The sequence below is a fragment of the Carcharhinus amblyrhynchos genome, chromosome 9 (assembly GCF_965287045.1).
Source record: "Carcharhinus amblyrhynchos chromosome 9, sCarAmb.v2.hapA, whole genome shotgun sequence".
Classification (NCBI taxonomy): domain Eukaryota; kingdom Metazoa; phylum Chordata; class Chondrichthyes; order Carcharhiniformes; family Carcharhinidae; genus Carcharhinus; species Carcharhinus amblyrhynchos.
The window spans coordinates 83,264,298-83,288,284 of NC_137332.1; the positions used below are offsets into that span (position 1 = coordinate 83,264,298).

Below are 23,987 nucleotides of genomic sequence, written 5' to 3' on the forward strand. Positions count from 1 at the left end.
CAGATGTCAGTCTCCAGCCAATTCAATTCACTCCATGTGATATCAAGAAAAGGCTGAGGGCACTGGATACTGCAAAGACTATAGGTCCTGACAAAATTCTGGAAATAGTACTGATGGCTTGTGCTTCAGAACGAGCTGTTGACCTAACCAAGCTGTTCCAGTACAGATACACGACTGGGGCATCTACCCGGCAATGTGGAAAATTGCCCAGGTCTGTCCTTTACACAGGATGTGGAGATGCCAGCGTTGGACTGGGGTAAGCACATTAAGAAGTCTCACAACACCAGGTTAAAGTCCAACAGGTTTATTTCGTAGCAAAAGCCACAAGCTTTCGGAACATTGCCTCTTCATCAGATGAGTGGGAGTTGTGTTCGCAAACAGGGCATATATAGACTCAAACTCAATTTACAAAATAATAGTTGGAATACGAGGCTTTACAGATAATCAAGTCTTAAAGGTACAGACAATGTGAGTGGAGAGTGGGTTAAACACAGGCTAAAGAGATATGTATTGTCTCCAGCCTGGACAGTTAGTGAGATTTTGCAACCCAGGCAAGTCATGGGAGTTACAGATAGTGTGACATGAACCCAAGATCGGGGTGAGGCCATCCTCATGTGTGCAGAACTTGTCTATCAGTTTCTGCTCAGCGATTCTGCGTCGTCAAGTGTCGTGAAGGCCACCTTGGAGAACGTTTACCCAAAGATCAGAGACTGAATGCCCATGACTGCTGAGGTGTTCCCCAACAGGAAGAGAACACTCACACCTGGTGATTATTGAGCAGTATTCAGTCATCCATTGTCATAGCGTCAGCATGGTCTCCCCAGTGTACCATGCCTCGGGGCATCCTTTCCTGCAGCGTATCAGGTAGGCAATGTTGGCTTGCATGAGTTGCAAGCTGGGTAGTTTGCTGCAGACAATAGTCTGTTTGAGGTTGTGCAGTTGTTTGGAGGCAAGACGTGGAGGTATAGGGACAGCCTTGGTGAGATGTTCGTCTTCATCAATGACATATTGAAAACTCGGAGAAGATGTCGTAGCTTCTCCACTCCGGGGAAGTACCCAGCCTTCAAGAGAACAGTGACCACAACACCACACAACCCTGCCACAGCAACCTCTGCAAGATGTGCCGGATCATCGACACGGATGCCATCATCTCGCGTGAGAACACCATTCACCAGGTACATGGTACATACTCTTGCAACTTAGCCAGCGTTGTCTACCTGATACGCCACAGGAAAGGATGTCCCGAGGCATGTTACATTGGGGAGACCATACAGATGCTACAACGGATAAATGAACACTGCTCGACAGTCACCAGGCAGGAGTGTTCTCTTCCTGTTGGGGAACACCTCAGCAGTTACAGGCATTCGGCCTCTGCTCTTCGGCTAAGCGTTCTCCGAGGCAGCCTTCACAACACACGACAATGCAGAATTGCTGAGCAGAAACTGATAGCCAAGTTCCACACGAGGACGGCCTCAACTGGGATCTAGGGTTCATGTCACACTATCTGTAATCTCCCCCGACTTGCCTGGGCTTGCAAAATCTCACTAACTGTCCTGGCTGGAGACAATATACATCTCTTTAACCTGTGCTTAACCCTCTCTCCACTCACGTTGTCTGTACCTTTAAGACTTGATTACCTGTAAAGACTCGTGCTCCAACCATTATCTTGTAAATTGAGTTTCTGTCTATGTATGCCTGTCTGTGAACACAATTCCCGCTCACCTGATGAAGGGGCAGTGTTCCAAAAGCTTGTGGCTTTTGCTACCAAATAAACCTGTTGGACTTTAACCTGGTGTTGTGAGACTTCTTACTTTACAAATTCAACTCAGTCTACTCTTAAACATCAGGTAAAGCGATGGAAGGGGGTCATCAACAGTGCTATCAAATGGCACTTACTCAGCAATAACTTGTTCACTGATGTTCAATTTGGGTTTCACCAGGGTTACTCAGCTCCTGACCTCATTACAGCCTTGGTTCAAACATGGACAAAAGAGCTGAATTCATATCATACGCTAAAGACTTCCAAATCCTACACGGTGTGAAAAAAAGATCAGTTTGTCACGATGTCCCTGAATCGATAATTGGTTTGGAAAGTTATACTTTGCAGAATCAAGTTGCCAATTGTGCTAGACTGTCTCTAGGAATCTCTGAAATTTGAAATTTAACTTCCAAGACAATGCAGTAATTTGAAAATCCCCGAAGAAAAATCATCAGGAAATTAAAAATCTGTTTTTTCATTACTTAGTTCTAAAGAGATGCAGACATACTTTTTCAGTAATGGTCAATATTAATCCAATTGGATAACAAAGATTATGATCCCTGTCCTGCAGGAAGACCGTGTCCCTGGAGGATGGATCAACGGTGGGTGTGTGGCGCTGAATCGTGTGATGAAACCTCCAGGCATTGCCCCATGCAGAGATGGCAAGCCCATCATGGAGACACAAATGTTTTGTAAACACTGACACAGTTCAGCAAGTGTTTTGTTGTGGTAACACTGCTGGACCAAGTGAACTTCACAGACCCAAGTGACAACTGCCAAGTTTAAACTCACCGATCAAAGAATGCAGCCAGCAATCTCCGCAGCAAAACCTTGTGTCTGGTCCCCGCACAGATATGACAATTCATCAGCTGAGCTCTTGTGATGTACACGCTCGTACCTGCAGGTTCAACAGCAGCAGCAACCGTTGGTCAACAGTGATCTTCCTGAAGGTCCACACAAGGTGGAGTAACTATCCACTGACTCATCTCCAAGCCAACTCTTAGGACAATCACTCTAATTTCACTCAACTGTATGGCATTGCTTGAAAACAGCATTAGTCACCACATGTTCCTGTAACACCCAGCTCAACCTCATCTCTTCCTCTCTTAACACTTCAAAATTATTAGACTGCTTCTCTTACATCTAGTGCTGTAGGAGCAGAAATTCCTTCCAATTGAATATTGGGAAGATGGAAATGAAAGTTCTTGTTTTTTAAAAATCACACTAAAAGCCCCATTCCCTACCTACCAACTAGATTCCTCTTCCTGAGATTAAACCACTTTCGCAATCTCACTGTCATATTCAATCCCAAGATCAACTTCCAACCTTACATTTGTGCCATCACTAAGGCTGTCACTAACCCTGTACCATCAGCTAATTCTACTTCTGTCACAGTTTAGCCCTGCTGAAACCCTCGCTCATACTTTTCTAACCTCTAGACCCTGACTATTCCAATGAACCACTGGCTGCTTTCGTACTTTCAACAATCTGTAAACTCGAGGTCACATGAAACTCTGTTACCCATGTCTTAAATGGCATTAAGTCCCATTCGCCCATCACCCCTGCGCTTGCTGACTGACACTGGCTCCCAACATGTGAACTATAAAGCACTCACCCGTTTCCAAATTTCAAGATACCTCTCCTGTCCCTATCTTGGTAATCTCCACCAACCCTTCAACCACCAAAGACTCTGTTTTCCCCCATTACTGACTCTTCACTATCCCCAATTTTCATTGCTCCATTATTACCCAGTCCCTATCCCCATAGCCCCATAACCCCACGCATTTAATCTGCTAGTCCTCCTGACACTAAATGACAATTTAGCATGGCCAATCCACCTAAAAATTGCAGCTTTTAAACACCTCTCACAGAAGCTCACAGATCAGAGAAACAACTGTTGATAAGAAGCAGGGAAGGATGGAATTCGAACCCTCCAAGGAACAAATCATCTCTGTTCTGTAGACGGTGATGGACAGCAGAAGTGAAAGTCTCGGGAAGAACAGTTTCACCCGAGCATTTAAGACGGCCGGATACCAGAATCTCTGGAATTCTGGATGGTCGTGACCTGAGGGAGAGGAAGATTCATTGAGGTGTACATTGCTGGTGATAATCAGACGTTCTACAGGTACAGCATAAGTATCAGATCCCACCCACGTGGGATGCATCAGCCTTGGTAAGGGACGAGCAGCCCCTTACCAAGTGTGAGTGGAGTGATTGGCAAAGGACATTGGACAACTTGACCCCATACATGGAGGGCTAATTGATCTCAGCCAGAGGGCTGGGAGAAGCTTTTGGACTTTCCCTTTGATATTACCCAAGTTAAAGAAATTTACCTATTTGTTAAACTAATGTATGATTTGCCTGAGTTAATATTTGAATTATGTTGACTTTACGTTGTGTGCTACTGTAAAAGGCTTAAAATGTGAAACCTTGCCTTTGGTTATGTCCATGCATTTGTTTGGGAGTATTCACCTTGCTGAAAAGTTATTGATCTCCAGGGCGATTGTAACAACATATAAACACAACTTGCTGCTGTAACTGCAAAGTGCAACTTGACGTTCCCACATGCACACAGACTCCAGCACTTTGCATCAGGAGTAGGAAAGCTGGCTGATACTTCTTCCCCTCCCAAACCCATTTCTGTCTCATGATGTGCATCATCACACATTAATCTCATTGGGCATTTGATACCCTAACCCCTGCAAAAAAAAAAAGTCCCCTCCTGCTCAACAAAGCAGTTCAAAACTCACATTCAAACTCAACCCCACCCGCACCAAAATGACTGGGATAGTTTAACCCGGTCCTGTCTGGGTTATTAGGGTTTGACACGGTGTACACTGTGGGCCTGTGCTGATTGCTGGACAGTACTTTGGTTTGCGCTCTCACCTGTCACCAGCTCGAGTTTCTCCGATGGGTCACCCTCCACGTACAGCTTGGGATGACAGCGATGACCAATTTGGTTAATCAGGTCAGCGGGCAAGACCGCCAGGTCATGTCGAATCCTCATCCTGGACCGACCATCCACATGATCAGGCAGAGCTTCCACCCTCTCTGGGGTGGCTGAAAGGGCAAAACAACATAGAAAAGGTTAAAAAAAAGCTCAAACTAGCCAAAGGCAAATGGATTAGAGCCAGGACTGAGAACTGCCCAGTCTGTATACCAAGTGGTTCCCTCATTAATAAAATAGCCAATGTGCCTCAAAGAAGATGATGAGAGCAAACCAGTGGGATCAACGGTTCCTTCTATACAATTAAATCCAAATACCACACATGGTAAAACAAGCAGGAAGCTGCTAGGGACACCTCCTGTGTTGTGAATTCCCTCTCTCCTTGAATCTGTGTCTTCATTACCGCAGGCTGGCAACAAGCAAAGACAGCTCTGGGAGTTTACAACAGAATCTTCATCAGTCAGTGTATATATACATCAACCAAGGAAACAGTGGCTACAATCCCTCCACAGGACTTTCACTTTCAGCTGAAGTCAAACCAGCTGGATATAGATTCATGAATCTTTGGGACCCAACACAGCCTCCCCAGGCCCAGTCAGACACAGCTTCCTCCCCTATGCCTGAGCCAGTCAACCTCCCCCCAAGGACTGAGCCAGTCAACCTCCCCCCAAGGACTGAGCCAGTCAACCTCCCCCCAAGGACTGAGCCAGTCAACCTCCCCCCAAGGACTGAGCCAGTCAACCTACCCCCAGGGCCCAGGCAGCGCTACTTCTGCCTTGCTGAAGCTTCTGAACTTATGGTACTTATACCTTTCAGTGATGCTCCACAGTACCCCATTCTCTCTTTCACCTCCAGTAGACCCTCCTGTAGGAGCGAAGGGACGTATCTTGCAGTCACACAGCATTAACAGCACGCTGGTGACCAGCCTTCAGGGAGAACCTTTGGGTTAGTCAAGCATGACAGGCTGACGTTAGTATCCCATTAACATGCACTTTCAAACAGGATGTTTTGGGTGGGTGGGCGGATGTGTGACACAGCACTGAGAGAAAAGCATGCCTCACAACCATACTATGTGAAAGAATCAACCAATGTATTCAAATTCGGTTGCTTTAACACATTTCTGTAAAAATGTAAACACTATAGTTTAGAATTAAATTGAACATTTGTAACCTTGGCTTGCATAATTGTTCTAACTGCACAAAAATATACCAGTCTGATTAGAACTAGTATTTAATGAACTTGTGTATATTAAATTACTATTAATTGAACTGGCATATACTGAACTGGCATAGAGTGAAATTAATTAACTCTTCACGCTTTAAGAAATAAGAACAAAACTATGTTCGGTGGCTCATTAGACTGGTTCGTGGGATGAAGAGGTTGATGCAAAACTGAGCAATTTGGGATGAGCTTCTTTGGAGTTTCAAAGAATTAAAGTTTACTTATTAGCATCACAAGTAGGCTTATATTAACACGCCAATGAAGTTACTGTGAAAATCCCCCAGTCACCACACTCTGGTACCTGCTTGGTACACTGAGGGAGAATTTAGCACGGCCAATGCACCTAACCAGCACATTTTTAGGACTGCAGGAGGAAACACACGTAGACATGGGCAGAAAGTACAAACTCCAAAGAGACAGTGTGGAGACAGGGAATCGAACGTGGGTCCCTGGCGCTGTGAGACGGCAGTGCTAACCACTGTGCCACTGTGAAGTGACCTCATTGAAACATGCAAGATTCTGAAGGGGTTTAATAGGGTGGACATGGCGTGACTGTTTCTGCTGGTCGGGGAATCTAAAACATAGGGGCACAGTGTCAGGATAAGGGGCAGGTCATTTAGGACTGAGATGAAGAGAAATTTCCTCACTCAAAGCATTGTGAATCTTTGGAATTCCCTAGCCCAGAGGGTTGTGGATGCTCCATCGTTGAATATATTTCAGGCTGGGAATGACAGATCTTTGGTCTGTTCGGGAATTCAGGGATACGGGGAATGGGCAGGAAAATGGAGTTGAAGGCCAAGGTCAGCCATGATTGCACTGAATGGTGGAGCAAGTTCGATGGGCCAAATGGTCAAGTCCTGGTCCTATTTCCTGCATTCTTGCGCAGCAGAGAGTAAACAGATTCAAATATGCTGTCCCCTGGATCCGATAAGAAGTCCTAACAGGGGACAGAAGTCCAAAGGGAATTACAAGAATTTAAATTGTCAGAAAAGGAAGTTAACAAAACAAACCCTGTCTGGCTCCTCCTGCTCCCTGTTGTCCATAGCTGCAAGAGGGAAGTATAATCTGTTAAATTGACTGAATAAATCTTTCCACTGCTGATAGTCTTGCTGCTGATTTACTCACTGTGCCCAAACTCCTTCTGGTGTTACAATTCAGAGATAGAAAAGCTGGTTGGAGTTTAATCCAAGGTCATTTGCCTTGTCCCTCCCTCTCTTTAACTGAGATTCAGGGCACTGAGCACGGCACTGTTTCAAAAGATATTCATTTATTAAAAACCCCCCTGACCACAGCCAGATAAGATACATATCCTCACTGAAATCGCAGGCTGATCATTCTAAAACCAGCAAGGCAATGAGGTAATCACTTTCAGACTCTGATTATGCACAGGGACAGGAGGAGGCCATTCAGCCCCTCACCAAACAACCAAATCTTGGCTGATCAGCACCTTAACTCCATTTCTCCAGCTTCCTCCCTCACGCTCAATCGCCTTGTGTAAGAAAATCCGATCAAGCTAAGTCTGAACATTTTCAGTTGACCCCGTTTTCTCGCCCACCGTGGGTGAGATGGGAGACTCCTGCCTACGGACTGTACTTAGCTGAGACTAGGAATTCCTGCAACTTACCAACATGTGGGACACTCATGATGTTGTACATGCTGCACATCTGGACGTACTGCTCTTCCGTCATGTCTTCCAGGCTCTCCTCCTCTGCCTCCTCCTCCTCCTCCTCGTTCTGGCAGGAGAAGGGGCTGTCACTGGGGTGCACACTGCTGGCTCCGGGACTGGCAATATCGCGGGGTACGCTGACCGGGCAAGCCTGCCCGCTGGCTCCCTCAAGGGCCAGGCGGGCTGACTTGGCACCGCCCAGGGTTGGGCCCTCAGGGGCACGTCTGGCACGGCCGAGGCCCGCCTCGCTCTGCTCTACTTTGACGCGGGAGGCGAGGGGGAGGGGGAGGGGCGCAGCTGGGCTCTGAGGCTCCCAGCTGGGGTCTTCGGCGCTCAGCCCTTGAGAGTCACACCGGGGGGAGCTGACCTTCGACAGGAGCTCGGTGCCTCTCTCCACGATGCGCTGTATCTGCAGGAAACCCGCCGTGTACATCAGCATGAACTGCTCACCCGCCTTCATACACAGCCTCCCCGTGTAGCAGAAGTTGAGAATGTTCTGGAAGCTCTGCGGCTGCACGGCTGCCGGCAGCTCAAAGGCTGCCCGCGAGGTCCCAGCGAAGAGATCCCGGAAGTAAGAGCTGTTGGCAGCCAGCACTGCTCGGTGAGCCTTGAACGTCTGCCCCTTCACCACAATCGAGGTGTCGCAGTACAGACCCTGCAACCGCTGCTCATTCAGGCATTCCAGCACCGTATTCCCAAAGTTGGGAATCTCCAGCTGCAGTGTTTGAGCCATTGTCGGGAGGACGACTTCAAAACCTACAAAGTAGCAAAAGTGAAATCCATATTAATCCTCGCGTGATAACGCAGCACCCCCCCCCCCCCCCCCCCACTCAACAAGCACCGAGCCCACAGCAGGGCGGCACACCCCCCTGCACCAAGCCCACGGCAGGGTGGTGCACCGCAGCCCCCCCCGCCACCCCACAACAGGACGGCACCCTGCACCCCCCCACACACTGAGCCCACGACAGGGCAGCACACCCCCCCCCTGCACCGAGCCCACAACAGGTCGGCACCCTGCACCACCCCCCCCCCCCGCCCCACCGTCCCCCCGCCCCACCCTGCTGCCCCCCCCCCCACCCCCCACCCCCTCACCGAGCCCACGACAGGACAGCCAGAGGAAACCCACGTAGATACAGGGAGAATGCGCAAACTCCACACAGACCGTGACCCGAGGCCAGAATTAAACCCGGGTTCATGACTGGGAGACGGCAGTATGTAAACCATCCAAATTGCTCAATTAGATTCCAGTCTGTAACTCACTCCCAGTTTTTGAGGGACATCTGCTGGTGTCACAAACAAAGTGAAAGTGGATAAGAGTGTGAGGGGAAGCTGATATTTCAATGCAGAGCACTATGTAATACTGTAGTTTGTATCCTGAGTCTGCAGTATTTGTGGTGTCAGGACACAGAAAAAGCATCTTTGGTCACTACTGGGGAGGAGTTGGTCTCAGATTCCTGTCTAATAAGAAGTCACACCACATTAAGTTAAAGTCCAACTGGTTTATTTGGTAACCAGAGCTTTCAAAGCGCTGCCCCTTTATCAGACTCACCTGATGAAGGAGCAGCGCTCCAAAAGCTCCTGCTATCAAATAAACCTGCTGGACTTCAACCTAGTGTTGTGAGATTTCTTACTGTGCCCAGCCCAGTCCAACGCTGGCATACCCACATCAGCGAAAATATCCAATTGTCATGCAGCTGCACAGTCTGCTTTCCACCACTGGAGGGAGAGAGTGAGCAGAGTTTCTACTGGTGGCTGATGGATGACCCAGCACAGGATGAATCCCACACTCTGGAAACATTGTGACAAGCAGGTAAAATGAAAAAGGTTCCATCTTAATCAATAACTATTGAGGAAGGAGCAGGACTTGGGACAGAGTGGTTAGCTTTTCCAAAAAGCCAGTATTGACAAGATTGGCTGAACAAACTTCCTCTGTGGCGTATGATTCTCTGGTGAACCCGGTTGGACTTGGCAACAGTTTGAACTGTGCAACCAAAGTTTACGTATGTGGAAGTCATGTAATGCTGTGATAACCCTATGAGATCCATGGGGAATCACTAAGTTATCTCCCTGTGGAGCTCATTGACGGGTTGGGAAGGGTGATCAAATGCGGGCCTCAACAAATGAGGGCCTCAACTGAGATGACGGTAAATGAATGTCTAATTATTTCTCTGAAAAACCATCACGCCTTTTCCCACATGCTACACCAATCAGGTAAAGTAGTCCTACAGTATTCATTCTGTCTGTACTGAACAGAGTCTGACACGGTTATACTGACTGCATTAACATTAAACAGAGCAGCACAGCTTTGTATCTTCACCAGGAACAGGGACAGAACTTCCTCCTCATCATGCTCTGAATTCGTTACCTTCAGCATGGAATATCCGGCATGTCCAACATCTTAAACATTCACAATTTCCTCATTCTGAGGCCATTCTGGGATGCGGTGTCACTGGCTAAGCCAGCATTTATTGCCCATCACTAGTTGCCTTTGAGCTGTCTTCTTGACCTGCTGCAGTCCAATATGGTATTGATACACCCACAGGAGGAAGTGCCAGAATTCTGACCCAGCGACAGTGAAGGAGTAATGATATATTTCCAAGTCAGGATGGTGTGTGGTTTGGAGGGGGAATCTCCAGGTGGTGGTGTTTCCAGGTATCTGTTGCCCTTGTCCTTCTAGGTGGTAGTGGTCATGGATTTGAAAGGTGCTGTCTAAGAAACCTTGGTGAGTTCCTGCAGGGCACCTTGTAGATGGTACACACTGCTAAAATTGTGCATCAGTGATGGACGGATTCAGTATTTGTGGATGGGGTGCAAATCAAGTGGGCTGCTTTGCCCTGCATGGTGTTGAGCGTCTAGAGTGTTGTTGGAGCTGCACTTATCAGGCAAGTGGACAGTATTCCATTACACTCCTGACTTGTGTCTTGTTGATGGTGAACAAACTTTGGGGAGTCAGGAGGTGAATCACTCACCGCAGGATTCCCAATCTCTGACCTGCTCTGGTAGCCACAGTATTTCTATGGCTACTCCAATTCATTCTCTGGTCAATGGTACCCCCCGCCCCAGGTTGTTGATAGTGGGGGATTCAGCTACGGCAATGAAATTTAATGTCAAGGAGCAGTGGTTAGATTCCCTCTTGTTGGAAATGGCCATTGCCCGGCAATTGAATGGCATAGATATTACCTGTCATTTGTCAGCCCAAGCCTGAATATTGTCCGGGTCTCGCTGCATTTAGACATGGAATATTCCAGTATCTGAGGAGTCCCAAATGCTGAGCATTGTGCAGTCATCAGTGAACATTCCCACTTCCGACCTTATGATGGAGGGAAGGTTATTGATAAAGCAACTGAAGATGGCTGCGCCTAGGACACCACCCTGAGGAACTCCTGCAAAGATGTCCTGGAGCTGAGATGATTAAGCTCCAACCACCACAAACATTTTCCTTTGTGCTGGTGTGACTCCAACCAGCGGAGAGTTCCCCCTTGATTCCCATTGACTCCAGTTTTGCGATGGCTCTATGATGCTTTACTCAGTTACACACTGCCTTGATGTCAAGGGCTGTCACTCTTACCTCACCTCTGGAATTCAGCTCTTTTGTCCATGTTTGAACCAAGGCTGTAATGAGGTCAGGAGTTGAGTACCCCTGGCAAATTGAGCATCACTGAGCAGGTTATTGCCGAGTAAGTTCTTTGTTCTTAAATACGACTTGATAACGCTGTTGATGACCCCTTCCATCGATTTACTGATGTCCGAGAGTTGATTGATGGGGTGGTAATTGGTGGATCGGATTTGTCCTGCAATTTGTGTACAGGACATACCTGGGTAGATGTCAGTGTTGTAGCTGCACTGGAAAAGCTTGGCTAGGGATGCAGCAAGTTCTGGAGCACAAGTCTTCAGTACTATTGCCAGAATATTGTCAGGGCCCATAGTCTTTGCAGTATCCAGTGTCTTCGGCTGTTTCTTCATATCACGTGGAGTGAATTGAAATGACTGAAGACTGGAACTGTGATGCTGGGGATTTCCGGAGAAGGCCAAGATGGATCATCCACTCGCCACTTCTGGCTGAAGATTTTTGTGAATGCTTCAGGCTTATTGTTTGCACGGATGGGCTCCTCAATCATTGAGGATGGGGATATTTGTGGAGACTCCCCCTGCAGCCAGTTGTTTCATTATCCACCACCATTCACAGCTGGATGTGGTCGGACTGCAGAGCTTAGGTCAGATCCATTGGTTGAAGAATGGTTTAGTTTTGTCTGTCGTTTGTTGCTTCTGCTATTCGGCACACAGTCCTGTGTTGTAGCTTTACCAGGTTAACACCTCATTTTTAGCTTTGCCTGGTGTTGCTCCTGGCATGTCCTCCTGCATTCTTCAATGAACGAGGTTTGATCCCTTGGCTTTATGATAGCAGTAGTGTAGGGATATGTCAGGCCATGAGGTTGACATATCCCTACTCTATGGTTGAGTATAATTCTGCGTCTCACACCATGCTGTACCTGCCCTGGGAGTATTTGAAAACTACTGGGGACGCTGTAGAGGGAGTTTTACTTTCTATCTAAGCCCGTGCTATACCTTTCCTGGGACTGTTTCATGATACAGAGTAAAATTCCCTCTCTATTGTCCTATCAAACACTCCCAGGACCGGTACAGTACAGTGTAGAAAAACATTACTCTGCATCTAACCCCGTGCTGTACCTGTCCTTGGAGTGTTTGACGGGCATGATGTGGGTATGCCGGCGTTGGACTGGTGTAAACACAGTAAAAAGTCTGACAAAACCAGGTTTTAGTCCAACTGATTTATTTGATAATAGACTCACAAGCTTTCGGGGTTAGCCCCTTCGTCAGGTGAATGGAGAGTTCTGGCCTCAGACAGAGCATATAAAGCACAGACAGTTTAGAGATTACTGATTAGAATGAGAATGTTTGATGGGGGCCGTGTAAAGGGAGGTTTACTCTGTATCTAACCCTGTGCTGCACCAGTCCTGGGAGTGTTTGACGGGGACAGTGTGGAGGGAGTTTTACTCTGTATATCCACTCCCCTCCAGCCTCCGAGATACCTACACTCCTCTAATTTTGAATAATTCTCCAACCCTGATTCTTTTTAATCACTCTGCTATTAGTGGTCAAGTCTGGGCCCTAAGCCCTGGCACTCCTTTACTGAACCTCTCTGCCTCTCAATCTGTTTTCCTTTAAAGATGCTCCGTTTTGACCAAGCTTTTGACTAGCTGCCTTCAGCGTTGCTATCTGTTTGGGTACCATCCTGTGAAGCCCATTGGGATGTTTTACCACACTAACAGGCACTATACAAATGTAGACTGTCAATGAACTCCAAATCTGCCTCAAAGATTTGTTTCTGTTTTCTGAGGGTGGAGGTTTAACCAGGGGAATCATTCCCATTTGCTGGTTTAATACTGTACACGCACCACCACCACCACCCCCCCCACACCCCCATTTCTCCCCCACCGACTTCACATCTCCAACAGAATCAGGAACCTAGCCATCTCCCGCTCAAAACCTTTTGAGAAATCACCCTTTCAGCCCTCCCACTCTCTCTTTTGGATTAAGGGTTGTTCCTTCCCATTTGAAAGTTGACCATCTGGGGAGGAAACTGCCTGTGATGGCTTTACCCCCACCACCTGCTTGTCCCTGTTCAAAAAATGATTGTAATCGTGGTAAAGCCCTGTGATTCAGAAAAAAATTGATCATTGCCTAGTTTTAAAGTTTATTTATTGGTTGAGTTTTAAAGTTTATTTATTGGTTGCAAGTAGGCTTACATGAACACCGCAATGAAGTCACTGTGAAAACCCCCAGTCGCAAACTCTGGCACCTGTTTGGGTACACTGAGGGAGAATTTAGCATGGCTAATGCACCTAACCAGCACTGCTTTTGGACTGTGGGAGGAATCCAGAGGAAATAAACAGAGACACAGGAGAATATTCAGACTCCACACAAACGCAAGGCTGGGAATTGAACTCAGGTCCCTGGTGCTGCGAGGCAGCAAGGCTAATCACTGTGCCACCATGCTGCCCAAAGGAGAAAGAATAGTCAAATAATAATGTGTTTAAAAAATACAGGTCCAAGCACCACTCATACAATGACTGCTTTACAGAAGATATAGGGTGGCATTTTCCAGCTCCAACACTTGCAGGAATCGTCATGGGCAGAGCGGAAACATCTGGACAATAATGGCTCTCCAAATTCCCAGTATTGGGGCTGGGAGATCTGACCCATAGTTGTACGCAAGTGTTGTGCTTCTAACTATGGTGATCAAATTGGAATCACAGAAAATGGCCATTAAACCATTTCGTTTGCATTGGCTTTGACATTCGCACTGCTCTCTTTTTCCTGCCTCCTACTGTATTCTTCCATCTCCAACTGGTTCTAAATCCTGCCTGCCTCTGTAGTCCCCAGCACAGACAGTATTTCCCCATTCTAACAATTAGATTTACCCTTGTTAGAGATGGGCACAACCTGGCTGTTGTAGTGCAAATGTTATTTCATGCCACACAAATGTCAGGTAATGACCATGTGCAAGAGTTTAAGTGTGTGCATATGCCTATGTGGGTGTAAGAACGTGTGTTCTTTCTGTGCCAAGAAGTATATATGTGTGGAAGAGAATGTGCGCATGTGATATTGGCAGAAGTGTGAGTGGTCAAGAGTGGATGCGCACGGAGGCCCCCCCCCCGAGGGAGCGAAGGGGTGGTGCCCCCCAAGAGAATGGGGGGGGCGTGACCCCAGAGGGAGCAGGGGGAGGGGTGCCCCCTCCCCGAGGGCACTAGGGGCAGGCCGAGGGTGGCAGGATTTTGCATGTGAGGGGCAGTATGTAATGTAGCAATTCTATGTGTGGCCGCATACTTCTTGCAAGTTCTGTGATAAATTGTGTCACAATCAAGCTCTTGTATTTTCATAGAATCGACAGTGCTGAAGGAGGCCATTTGGCCCAGTCAGCCTGCCCCAACAACAATGCCACCCAGGTCCTATCCCTGTAACCCCACATATTTACCCTACTAATCCCCCTGACACTGAGGGACAATTTAGCATTGCTAATCAACCTAACCTGCGCATCTTTGGACTGTGGGAAGAAACAGGAGCACCTGGAGGGAATCCATGCAGACACGGGGGAGAACATACATTGGACAGACTGTTTTATAATATCATTCCCCTTTCCAGTGTGTAACCTCCTCTGCATTACAAACTCAGAGACAGCTACCCAGGAGCCATTTTAGCCAACTCCAGCGTTATGCCACCACCAAACACATCTTCCCTTCACTCCCTCTGTCAGCATTCCACAGAGACCATTCTCCCCAGGCCAACCTAGTTCACTCCTCCACTATATTCAACACCTCTCCCATCACTCATGGCACCTTCCCATGCAATCGCAGAAGGTGTAACCCCTGTCCCTTTACATCTTCTAAGCTTATCATCCAAGGTCCAAAACATTCATTCCAGGTTAAGCAGCATTTTGCTTGCACCTCTTTCAATATGGTGCATTGCATACACTGTTCCCAATGTCATCTCCTCTATATTGGAGAGACCAAGCGTAGACTGGGTGATTGCGCACTGACAGAAGGTGCTCAGCAAAGCAATCACAACCCTGACCTTCTGGTTGCTTGCCATTTTAACACACGCTCCTGCTCCCATGTCCACATGTCTGTCCTTGGCTTGCTGCAATGTTCCAGTGAAGAACAACACCATCTGGAGGAACAGCATCTCATCTTCCAGCTAGGCACTTTACAACTTTCTGGTCCCAGCATCAAATTCAGCAACTTCAGATAATTTGCTCTTCTACGCTACCTTGACCCCTTTGTTTTCATTCTATTTTAATTAATTTTTTTACTGTTTTCTACCTTTTACTTCTTTATTGTATTTCTTCATTTTTCTTCCCTCCTCACTCTTTCCCCTGACTTTATCCCCCTTCCCTTACCTTTCCTTCCCCTTTTCCAAGTTGTACTTCCAACACACACACACACACACAATCCGTCACAGCTTATCCTCACAATTTAGCTTCTCTGCCGTTTGGCCATTCACACCTTTTATTCTCCCTGTGGACAGCCATTATTAGTCTTTTCCCCTGGTTTCTGTGGCAATAACTCATCTTTCATTCCCTCACCCTGCATTATAAATACCTATCTTCTATGCCTTTTAGCTTTGACAAAGGGTCATTTGGACTCAAAACGTCAACTCTTTTCTCTCCTTACAGATGTTGCCAGACCCTCTGAGATTTTCCAGCATTTTCCCTTTTGCTACCTTTCAGCAGCTGTATGAAACCTGGCAATGCAATACATCCTTTGGGATACTTTGTAGCCTCGGTTCACGCGACAATGTTGAAAGTTTTCGCACAACAGGGGAGGAAGTCTAATTGGGCCAAGAGCTGATTTCACAATAACAACACAATTTTCACCATTTCCCCTCAGGATCTAGCAGGTGTTCCATCCAAATTCCACTTCCCATTTAGTTCAATATTTACTTTGTGAATCTTGAGTTTGTTAAGGGTAACAAGTAGGAAAATAAACACTTCCAAGACGAGTACAGCACAGTGTTACATGCAAAGTAAGGCCCCGAATTCAATTCCAGCCTCGGGTCACTGTGTGGAGTTTGCACTTTCTCCCTGTGTCTGTGTGGATTTTCTCTGGGTGCTCTGGTTTCCCCCCACACTTCAAAGACGATTAGGTTGATTGGCCAAACTAAATTGACCCTCGTGTCAGGGGGACCAGCAGGGTAAATGAGGGTTTTGGGAATAGGGCCTGGATGGGATTGTGGTTGGTATAGGTTCGATGGCTAAATGGCTTCCTTTGTACTGTAGGGATTTTATGATTTACTCTGTTCTCTCTGCTGTCAGGCCTACACCAATTTTCCAGCATTTTCTGACAGTTCAACATTCTGAGGGGTCTCAATATGGTGGATGTGGGGAGGATGTTTGATCTTGTTGAAGAATTTAGAACTAGGAGTCGCTGTTTACAAATAAAGGGTCAGCTATTTAAAATAGAGATGAGGTAACATATTTTCTCTCAGAGAATCAGAAGTCTTCCTGAACAGCTGGTGGAAAGCAGACTCTTTGAATATTTTTATGGCAGAGCGGATAGCTTCCAGTTAAGTTGGCGGCGGGGGGTGGTGGTGGTGGTGTGCATGCGTGTGTGGCAGCGGTAGTGGTGGTAGGGTGGAATGCAGATTTGAGGTTACTATCAGATCAGCCAAGATCTTACTAAATGGCAGAGCAGGCTCACGAGGCTTAATGGCCTACTTCTTTGTTTGTGCGTTCATAAATTGACCAGGTATGTCCTGTACACAAAAAGCAGGGCAAATTCAATCCAGCCAATCACCGTCCCATCAGTCTATTCTCGATCATCAGCAAAGTGATGGAAGGGGTCATTAACAGTTCTATCAAATAGCTCTTATTGAGCAATAACCTGCTCACTGACACTCAGTTTGTGTTCTGCCAGGGTCACTCAGCTCTTGACCTCATTACAGCCTTGGTTTAAACATAGACAAAAGAGCTGAACTCCAGAGGTGAGGTGAGAATGACTGCTCTTGACATCAAGGCAGCATTTGACCAAGTGTGGCATCACGGAGCCCTCGCAATACAGCAGTCAATGAGAATCACGGGAAAAACTCTCTGCTGGCTGGAGTCACACCTGGCACAAAGGAAGATGGTTGTGCTGGTTGGAGATCAATCATTTCGGTCCCAGAACATCACTGCAGCGGGTCTTCAGGGGAATGTTCTAGGCACAACCATCTTCAGCTGGATAAAAGCAAACTACTGCGGAATCTGAAACCAAAGGAGAAAATGCTGGAAAATCTCAGCAGGTCTGGCAGTATCTGTGAGGAAAGCAAAGAGCTGATGTTTTGAGTTCAGCTGACCCTTTGTTAAGGCTGCTTCATTAGTGACCTTCCCTCCACTATAAAGTCAGAAGTGGGGATGTTTGTTGATGACTGCACAATGTCCAGCACCGTTCGCAACTCCTCAGATACTGAAGCAGTCCATGTCCAGATTAAATTCCCATTCAGCCTCTGACTAAGGAACTGATCTGGTTGCCCGAGTTGAGTTTCTGGAGACTGTCAAAAAGGAGATGGAGTGAGGCAGAGTTTCACTGGTTAACAAAATGACACGTTATAAAAAGCAGACTGTGTGACCAGTCCTGATTTCAACACAGTGAGGATATAGGTAGAAGGAAAAGTGAGGAGGTCAGTAAGTTGGAGTTGAGGATTGAAAGAAAGATAAACCAGTGCCAACACTAATGGAAATATGTTGTGGAAATATGATGTCCTTAGTAAGCAAGAAAGGGAGAGACAGAGAGAGAAACAGTTCATTTTTCAATCTCACATTGAGTTCCATGTGCAAGGAGACAAGATAATCAGCGTCCTCAAATAGATTTGGGAAAACCTGAACTTTGTACAAAGGGCTGAGTTTAAAACAAAGTGCTTGGCATGGGACAGAGGATTGAACTTCTTGGGGGCAGTTCCAGTCATTGAGGTGATATGTGAGGTCCATTCAGGTCGGATGAGTTGATGAGTCCAGAATGGAGAAGGAATCATCAAGATTACAAGTCGACACCAAGAAGAGGAGTTACAAGACAAAAAAAACACAAAAAACTACCTCTGAAAATAGAATGGCACAAAACCATCTTTGATCCATTGGAGGACAGTTCGGAAACAAAGATACTGTCAGTCAAGAGTGCATACACTGAAGCAGGTTTATGAACATGGGGTGGACCCAACAAAGGACAGGATAGGGTTGTGTTAGAATGTTTAATTTTGCAATAATATTAACAGAGACTGCAGATCTATGTTCATATCAAGGATCAGGTTTTGGACAGAGAGACAAGCATTTGCAGTTTATTCAGGGTTAAATGAACATACGCATATTCATCAACACTGGGATTACAATAGGCACAAGTTAATAATATTCAATGTGCAACCAAGAGCGAAGGTCAGGGATTTGTGGCTGAACTTAAAAAGCAAGATCATTGTCAAAGAGACTTGCATTTATATTGTATCCCAGAGTCCTTCACAACCAACAAAGTACGAGTGAAGTAATGAAGGAAATGTGGCAGTCGCTCTGTCCACAGGAAGGTCAGACAAAATGCAAAGCGATAATGCCCAGATAAAAAGATATTTTAGTGATGTTGATTGACCAGTACACTTGAAGAATTCGCCTGCTCTTCTTCTAATAGTGCCATGGGATCTTTTACACGCTGAGAGGACAGACATCAGTTTGGCTCATTTGAAAGACAGCACCTCTGACAGTGCAACACTCCCTCAGCGGGAGTCTCAGCCTGAAGGTTGTGCTTAAGTTTCTGGTGGGACCTGACCTAACCCTGACCTTCTGAGCCATTGCAAAAGGGTAGCAGAAGGAGAAAGAAGGTTGAGCTATTCTTCTGCAGTCACACCTTTTGAAATCTCATAGGTGAGGGAGGCAGGGAGGGCACTGCAGACACAGTGAGAAAGTTCTGAAACAGAGGTAACAAATTAGCGAGCATTTCCAGATAGTGAGCCATAAGCACAAAATGTGACATTCCCCTCACCTCCTCCCCTTCAAATGCCCCACCAGTAAGCCTAAGCAAGAGTGCATAAGAACACACAAGGAATAGGAACAGGAGTAGCCCATTTGGCCCATCAGGTTTGCTGCACTATTTAAAAGATCATGGCTGATCTCAAGCTTCAACTCCATTTTTCCACCCGCTTCCCAGATCCCATGATTTCTTGGGACACCAAAAATCTGTCTACCCCAGCCTGAAATATATTCACCGATGGAGCATCTACAATACTCCAGGGGTAGAGAATTCCAAAAATTCACCCTTTAAGTGAAGAAATTTCTCCCGCTCTCAGTCCTAAATGATCGGCCCCTTATCCCGAGATTGTAGCCCCGTGTTTTGGATTCCCCAACCAGCAGAAACAATCTCTCAGTGTCCGCCCTGTCTAACCCCCCTCATTCTTATAAACTCTGGAGAATATAAGCCCACTTTACTCAGTCTCTCATCATAGAGTAGCTCACAGACTTTGTCAACCATCAGAACTTTGTGGAAAGTTGCAGCTCAAGGGCATTAATCTTAAACCATGCACAGAATGGCAGCCTTGTCCACAGAGGCTTTAAATCAATACTAAATACTTTTGTTTGGAATCAAAGATTTTATAAGGTGAAAGGTTAGGGACAAAAGCTGACTGAGAATCTTCCTGCAAAAAAAGGTCCTCACAGTGAACTAGGCACTCAATCTCTCTCTCAGATTCTCAACAGGCTATGCCAGTATTGGGTGCTCTGTAGGCTGGGTATAATATTCAGGTAGACTTCCTTTGTAAAACCAATGTGCTATCTGAGCTGGAAAGGCACAAAGTGACTGTGACTCAAATACAACAACACCTTGCATTTAAATGTTTTCTTTAGAATCACAGAATCCCTACAGTATAAAAGGAGGCAATTTGGCCCTTCAAGTCTGCACCCGAATCCTACCCAAATCTTATCCCCATAACCCCATATAATTAACCACCTGACACTAAGGGCCAATGCACCTAACCAGCACATCTTTGGACTGAGAGGGGAAACCAGGGCACTCGGAAGAAACCCATGCAGACACAGGGAGAACATGCAGACTCTGCACAGACAATGATCCAAGCCAGGAATCAAACCCGGATTCCTGGCGCTGTAAGACAGCAGTGTTAATCACTGCGCCACCATGCAGTAAAATGTCTCAAGGCCTTTCCCAGGAGGGTTAGCAAACAAAGTCTGGTGCCAAGCCACATCAAGGGCTTGGCAGGACAGGGAATCTAAAGCTAGGCTCATGGAGGTGGTTTAGGGGAGAGAGAGAGAGAGGTAGAGAGGTTTAGGGAGGGAATTCTAGAGCTCAGGGCCTCAGCAGCTGAAGGCACGGATGCCAGTGGTGGAGCAATTATAACCAGCAATATTCAAGAGGCCAAAATTGCAGGAGGGCAGAGATCTGAGGAATGTTGGGTGGAGGAGATTATGACAAATGAGAGGTGTGAAGTCATGCAGGGAGTTGAAAACAAGGTTGAGAATTTTAAAATTGAAGTTAGACCTGGGCTTATGTAGATCAGTGAGAAAAGGAAGGCAAGGCTACGTAAGCAATTATATCAACAAAATGTTGGACTGGACACCCTAACATCCCCCACTTTGAGAAAGACATTTGCCCATTAATGTTCTGAGCAGAATCTTCATAAAATACCCAAAACAGTGACTCATGTACTTGGCCCCAACTTTTCCATGTCTGGAGTAGATGTGACTTTCAGTAACATAGAAACCTCTAGATGTAATGGTCCAAGTTACACCTGGTTCGCTTCCCCCAATGTATCATTCACGTGCAACAACAATAACGACAGCAGTCAATCTCTTATCTCTACAGACTGGGTTTCGCTGGCAGGGCCAGCATTTGTTGCTCATCCCTAATTGCCTTTGAACTGAGTGGTTTGCTTCAGACAGCAGTTAAGAGTTAACCAAAGTGCTGTGGATGAGAGGTCAGATGTAAAAATCATAGAAATCACAGAAGCCCTACAGTGCAAAAGGAGGCCATTTGGCCCATTGAGTCTGCACTGACCATAACCCACCTAGGCCCTGCCCCCATATCCCTACATATTTACCCGCTAATCCCTCTAATCTATGCATCTCACGACTCTAAGGGGCAATTTTTAGCATGGCCAATCAACCTAACCCGCACATGGGTTAGACTGTGGGAGGAAACCGGAGCACCCGGAGGAAACCCACGCAGGCACGAGGAGAATGTGCAAATTCCACACAGACAGCGACCCAAGCCGGAAACTGAACCAAGGCCCCTGGAGCTGTGAAGCAGCAGTGCTAACCACTGTGCTACCGTGCCGCCCAGGGCCAGACAAGGTAAGGACAGCAGATTTCCTTTTCTAAAGGACATTAATCTCTATATATTATATGATATGTATTATACATGAGCAGTGACTGCATGGAGAGTGACTGTATATATGTTTTTGATTTGATTTAATTTGTCACATGTATTAGTTTACAGTAAAAAGTATTGTTTTTTGCATGCTGTACAGACAAAGCGTACCGTACATAGAGAAGGAAAGGAGAGGACGCAGGTGTTATAGTCATTGTTAGGGTGGTGAATGCATGCGTGCTAGGGGGATGGTTTTAAGTGTCATCCACTGCAAGTTTTAATTCAACTAGCAGCAGCAACAGGTCATGCATTTATTACCAAAACAATCACACAAGGTGAGGGTATTACCACTCGGCCAAAGAGCTCTATTAGAGTTTATCTACTTGCTGGCAATGACCATCTCCAACAACACTGAATCTCACCATTGCCCCTTGTTATTCAATGCCATTATCATCACTGAATCCCCCACTATTAACAACTTGGGGATTACTATTGACCAGAAACCAAACTGGATTAGCCATATAAATAGTGCACGATCAAGTTAGTGGGTAGGAATCCTGCAGTGTGTAACTCACCTTCTGACTCCCCAAAGCCTGTTCACCATTTACAAGGCACAAGTGGGGAGTCTGATGGAATACTCCTCAATGGCCTGGATGGGTGCAACTCTAAAAACACAAGAAGTGAAACAAATCCAGGACAAAGCAACCTGTTTGATTGGCACTCCAATCACAAACATTCACTTGCTCCATCACTGTCACACAGCGGCAGCCGTGTGTACCATCTACAGGATGCACTGAAGGAATTCTCCTTCAGCAGCATCTTCCAAACCATCTCCCAAACCCTACCTTCTAGAAGGACAAGAGCAAGCAAACACATGGGACACCACCATCTGGAAGTTCCCCTCCAAGTCACCACCATCTTGATTTGGAAATATATCTCTGTTCCTTCACTGTTGCTGGGTCAAAATCCTGGAACTCGCTCCCTAACAGTACTGTAGGTGCACCTACACCACATGGATTGGAGGAGTTCAGGAGCAGACTCACCACCATCCATTCAGGGGAAATTCAAGATTGACAACAAATGCCGACCTACCCTGTGACACCCATACCCCATGAAAGAACAAAACAAAATCCTGGGTTTACAAAAAGAAATGTGCATGAAGCACATCCCAAGTGGGACGGCACCGTGGTTAGCATTTCTGCCTTACAGCGCCAGGGACCCAGGTTCAATTCTGGCCTTGGGTCACTGTCTGTGTGGAGTTTGCACATTCTCCCCATGTCTGCATAGGTTTCCTCTGGGTGTTCCGATTTGTTCCCACAGTCCAAGGATGTGCAGCTTAGGTTGATTGGCCGTGCTAAATTACCCCTAGTGTCAGGGTAAGTTATGCGGGGTTGCAGGAATAGGGCCTGGATTGTGATCAGTACAGACTTGATGGGCCAAATGGCCTACTTTTATACTGTAGGGATTCTATGATTCTATGACAATTTAATGGAACAAGACATGTAATAAAACTGCTGTTTCAATTGTGGAAAATGTTGGGGAATAAAAAAAATTGGGACTAAGATACTGGAAATAACAAATGGAAAGAAAGTATACAGGAGAGGCCTGTCATGAAGCAAATGATGGAAACACCTGTATGTTTGGGAGGAGGGAGAGCTGTGAGAAGTTGTGAAGTTTGATTTGGGAGTGGGACACTAGTCTCCTCTCTCCCCCTCTGTCTGCCTCTTGGTGAGTGAATATAATGTACCTCACCCTGGTGCAGGTATATAAAAGGTATCCAGTCTGTGAGACATTGTAATTCCTGCTGGAGCTGGCACTTGTACCCAGCACCCAGCCTCCCCACACCACAACACCACCCCACCCCCAGCCTTCCCCCTCTCCCCCCACCCTGGGGTGCCCTCATTACACTTACCCTCTTGTGCCAGCTCCTCCGTTTCTTTCCTGCTGGATGTTAATTCCTGTCTTCCTTCATTGCTGCCGATCCTTGCAGTGAGGGTATACACACACACACACACACAAGAGGGGGAGGAGGTGGGCGGTGGAGAACCAGCCGCAGGGGCCGCCGGGGTCTGTAGTCTTCCCGCCCCCCTCCTCCCAGCGCAACCGGCCGTCCCCGAACTACTACTCCCGGCGGCCATCGCGGCGGGCGGCGTCTGCGCAATAGCTGCTCCCAGGGGCTGGCAGTCTTTCCCCATCCCTCTCTCTCTCTCTCTCTCGCTCTCTCCAGTGCCCATGTTAAACAAGATGGCACAGGAGAGAGAGAAAGGGAGAGCCAATGAGTAGGGACATCTTATACAAGATGTAGCAAGGTGGGCAGGAAACCTCCTTGCAAATCCTCCCCTCTCAGAATTTGTGCAAAAACTATTCAACTTGCCTTTTCCTGTCTGCATAATGCCCTGACATCTTTCCCTCTGCTGTACAGCACAGAGGTCCTTCTGTTTGTGTGGGGCTGGTATTTCCAGAATACTTTTAGACAATCAACCACTGGAAAGCAAGATTTGGAAACAAAAAAAAATCCCTTTTTTTAACTCCCCAAAATAATTT

General features: G+C 46.7%; 1 protein-coding gene across 1 annotated transcript in view; it reads right to left on the reverse strand.

Moving 5' to 3' along the window:
* LOC145347968 (nucleus accumbens-associated protein 1-like) overlaps window positions 1-23,472 on the reverse strand; it is a 36,666-nt gene extending 13,194 nt beyond the window's left edge. The window contains exons 1-4 of the mRNA XM_080195994.1: window positions 23,356-23,472; window positions 7,552-8,349; window positions 4,646-4,819; window positions 2,552-2,657 (exon numbers count right to left, since the gene is read on the reverse strand). Of these exons, the coding sequence (XP_080052120.1) occupies window positions 2,552-2,657; window positions 4,646-4,819; window positions 7,552-8,326 (1,055 nt within the window). The 5' untranslated portion in view covers window positions 8,327-8,349; window positions 23,356-23,472. The remainder of the gene's footprint in view (window positions 1-2,551; window positions 2,658-4,645; window positions 4,820-7,551; window positions 8,350-23,355) is intronic.
* Between the last annotated feature and the right edge of the window lie 515 nt (window positions 23,473-23,987).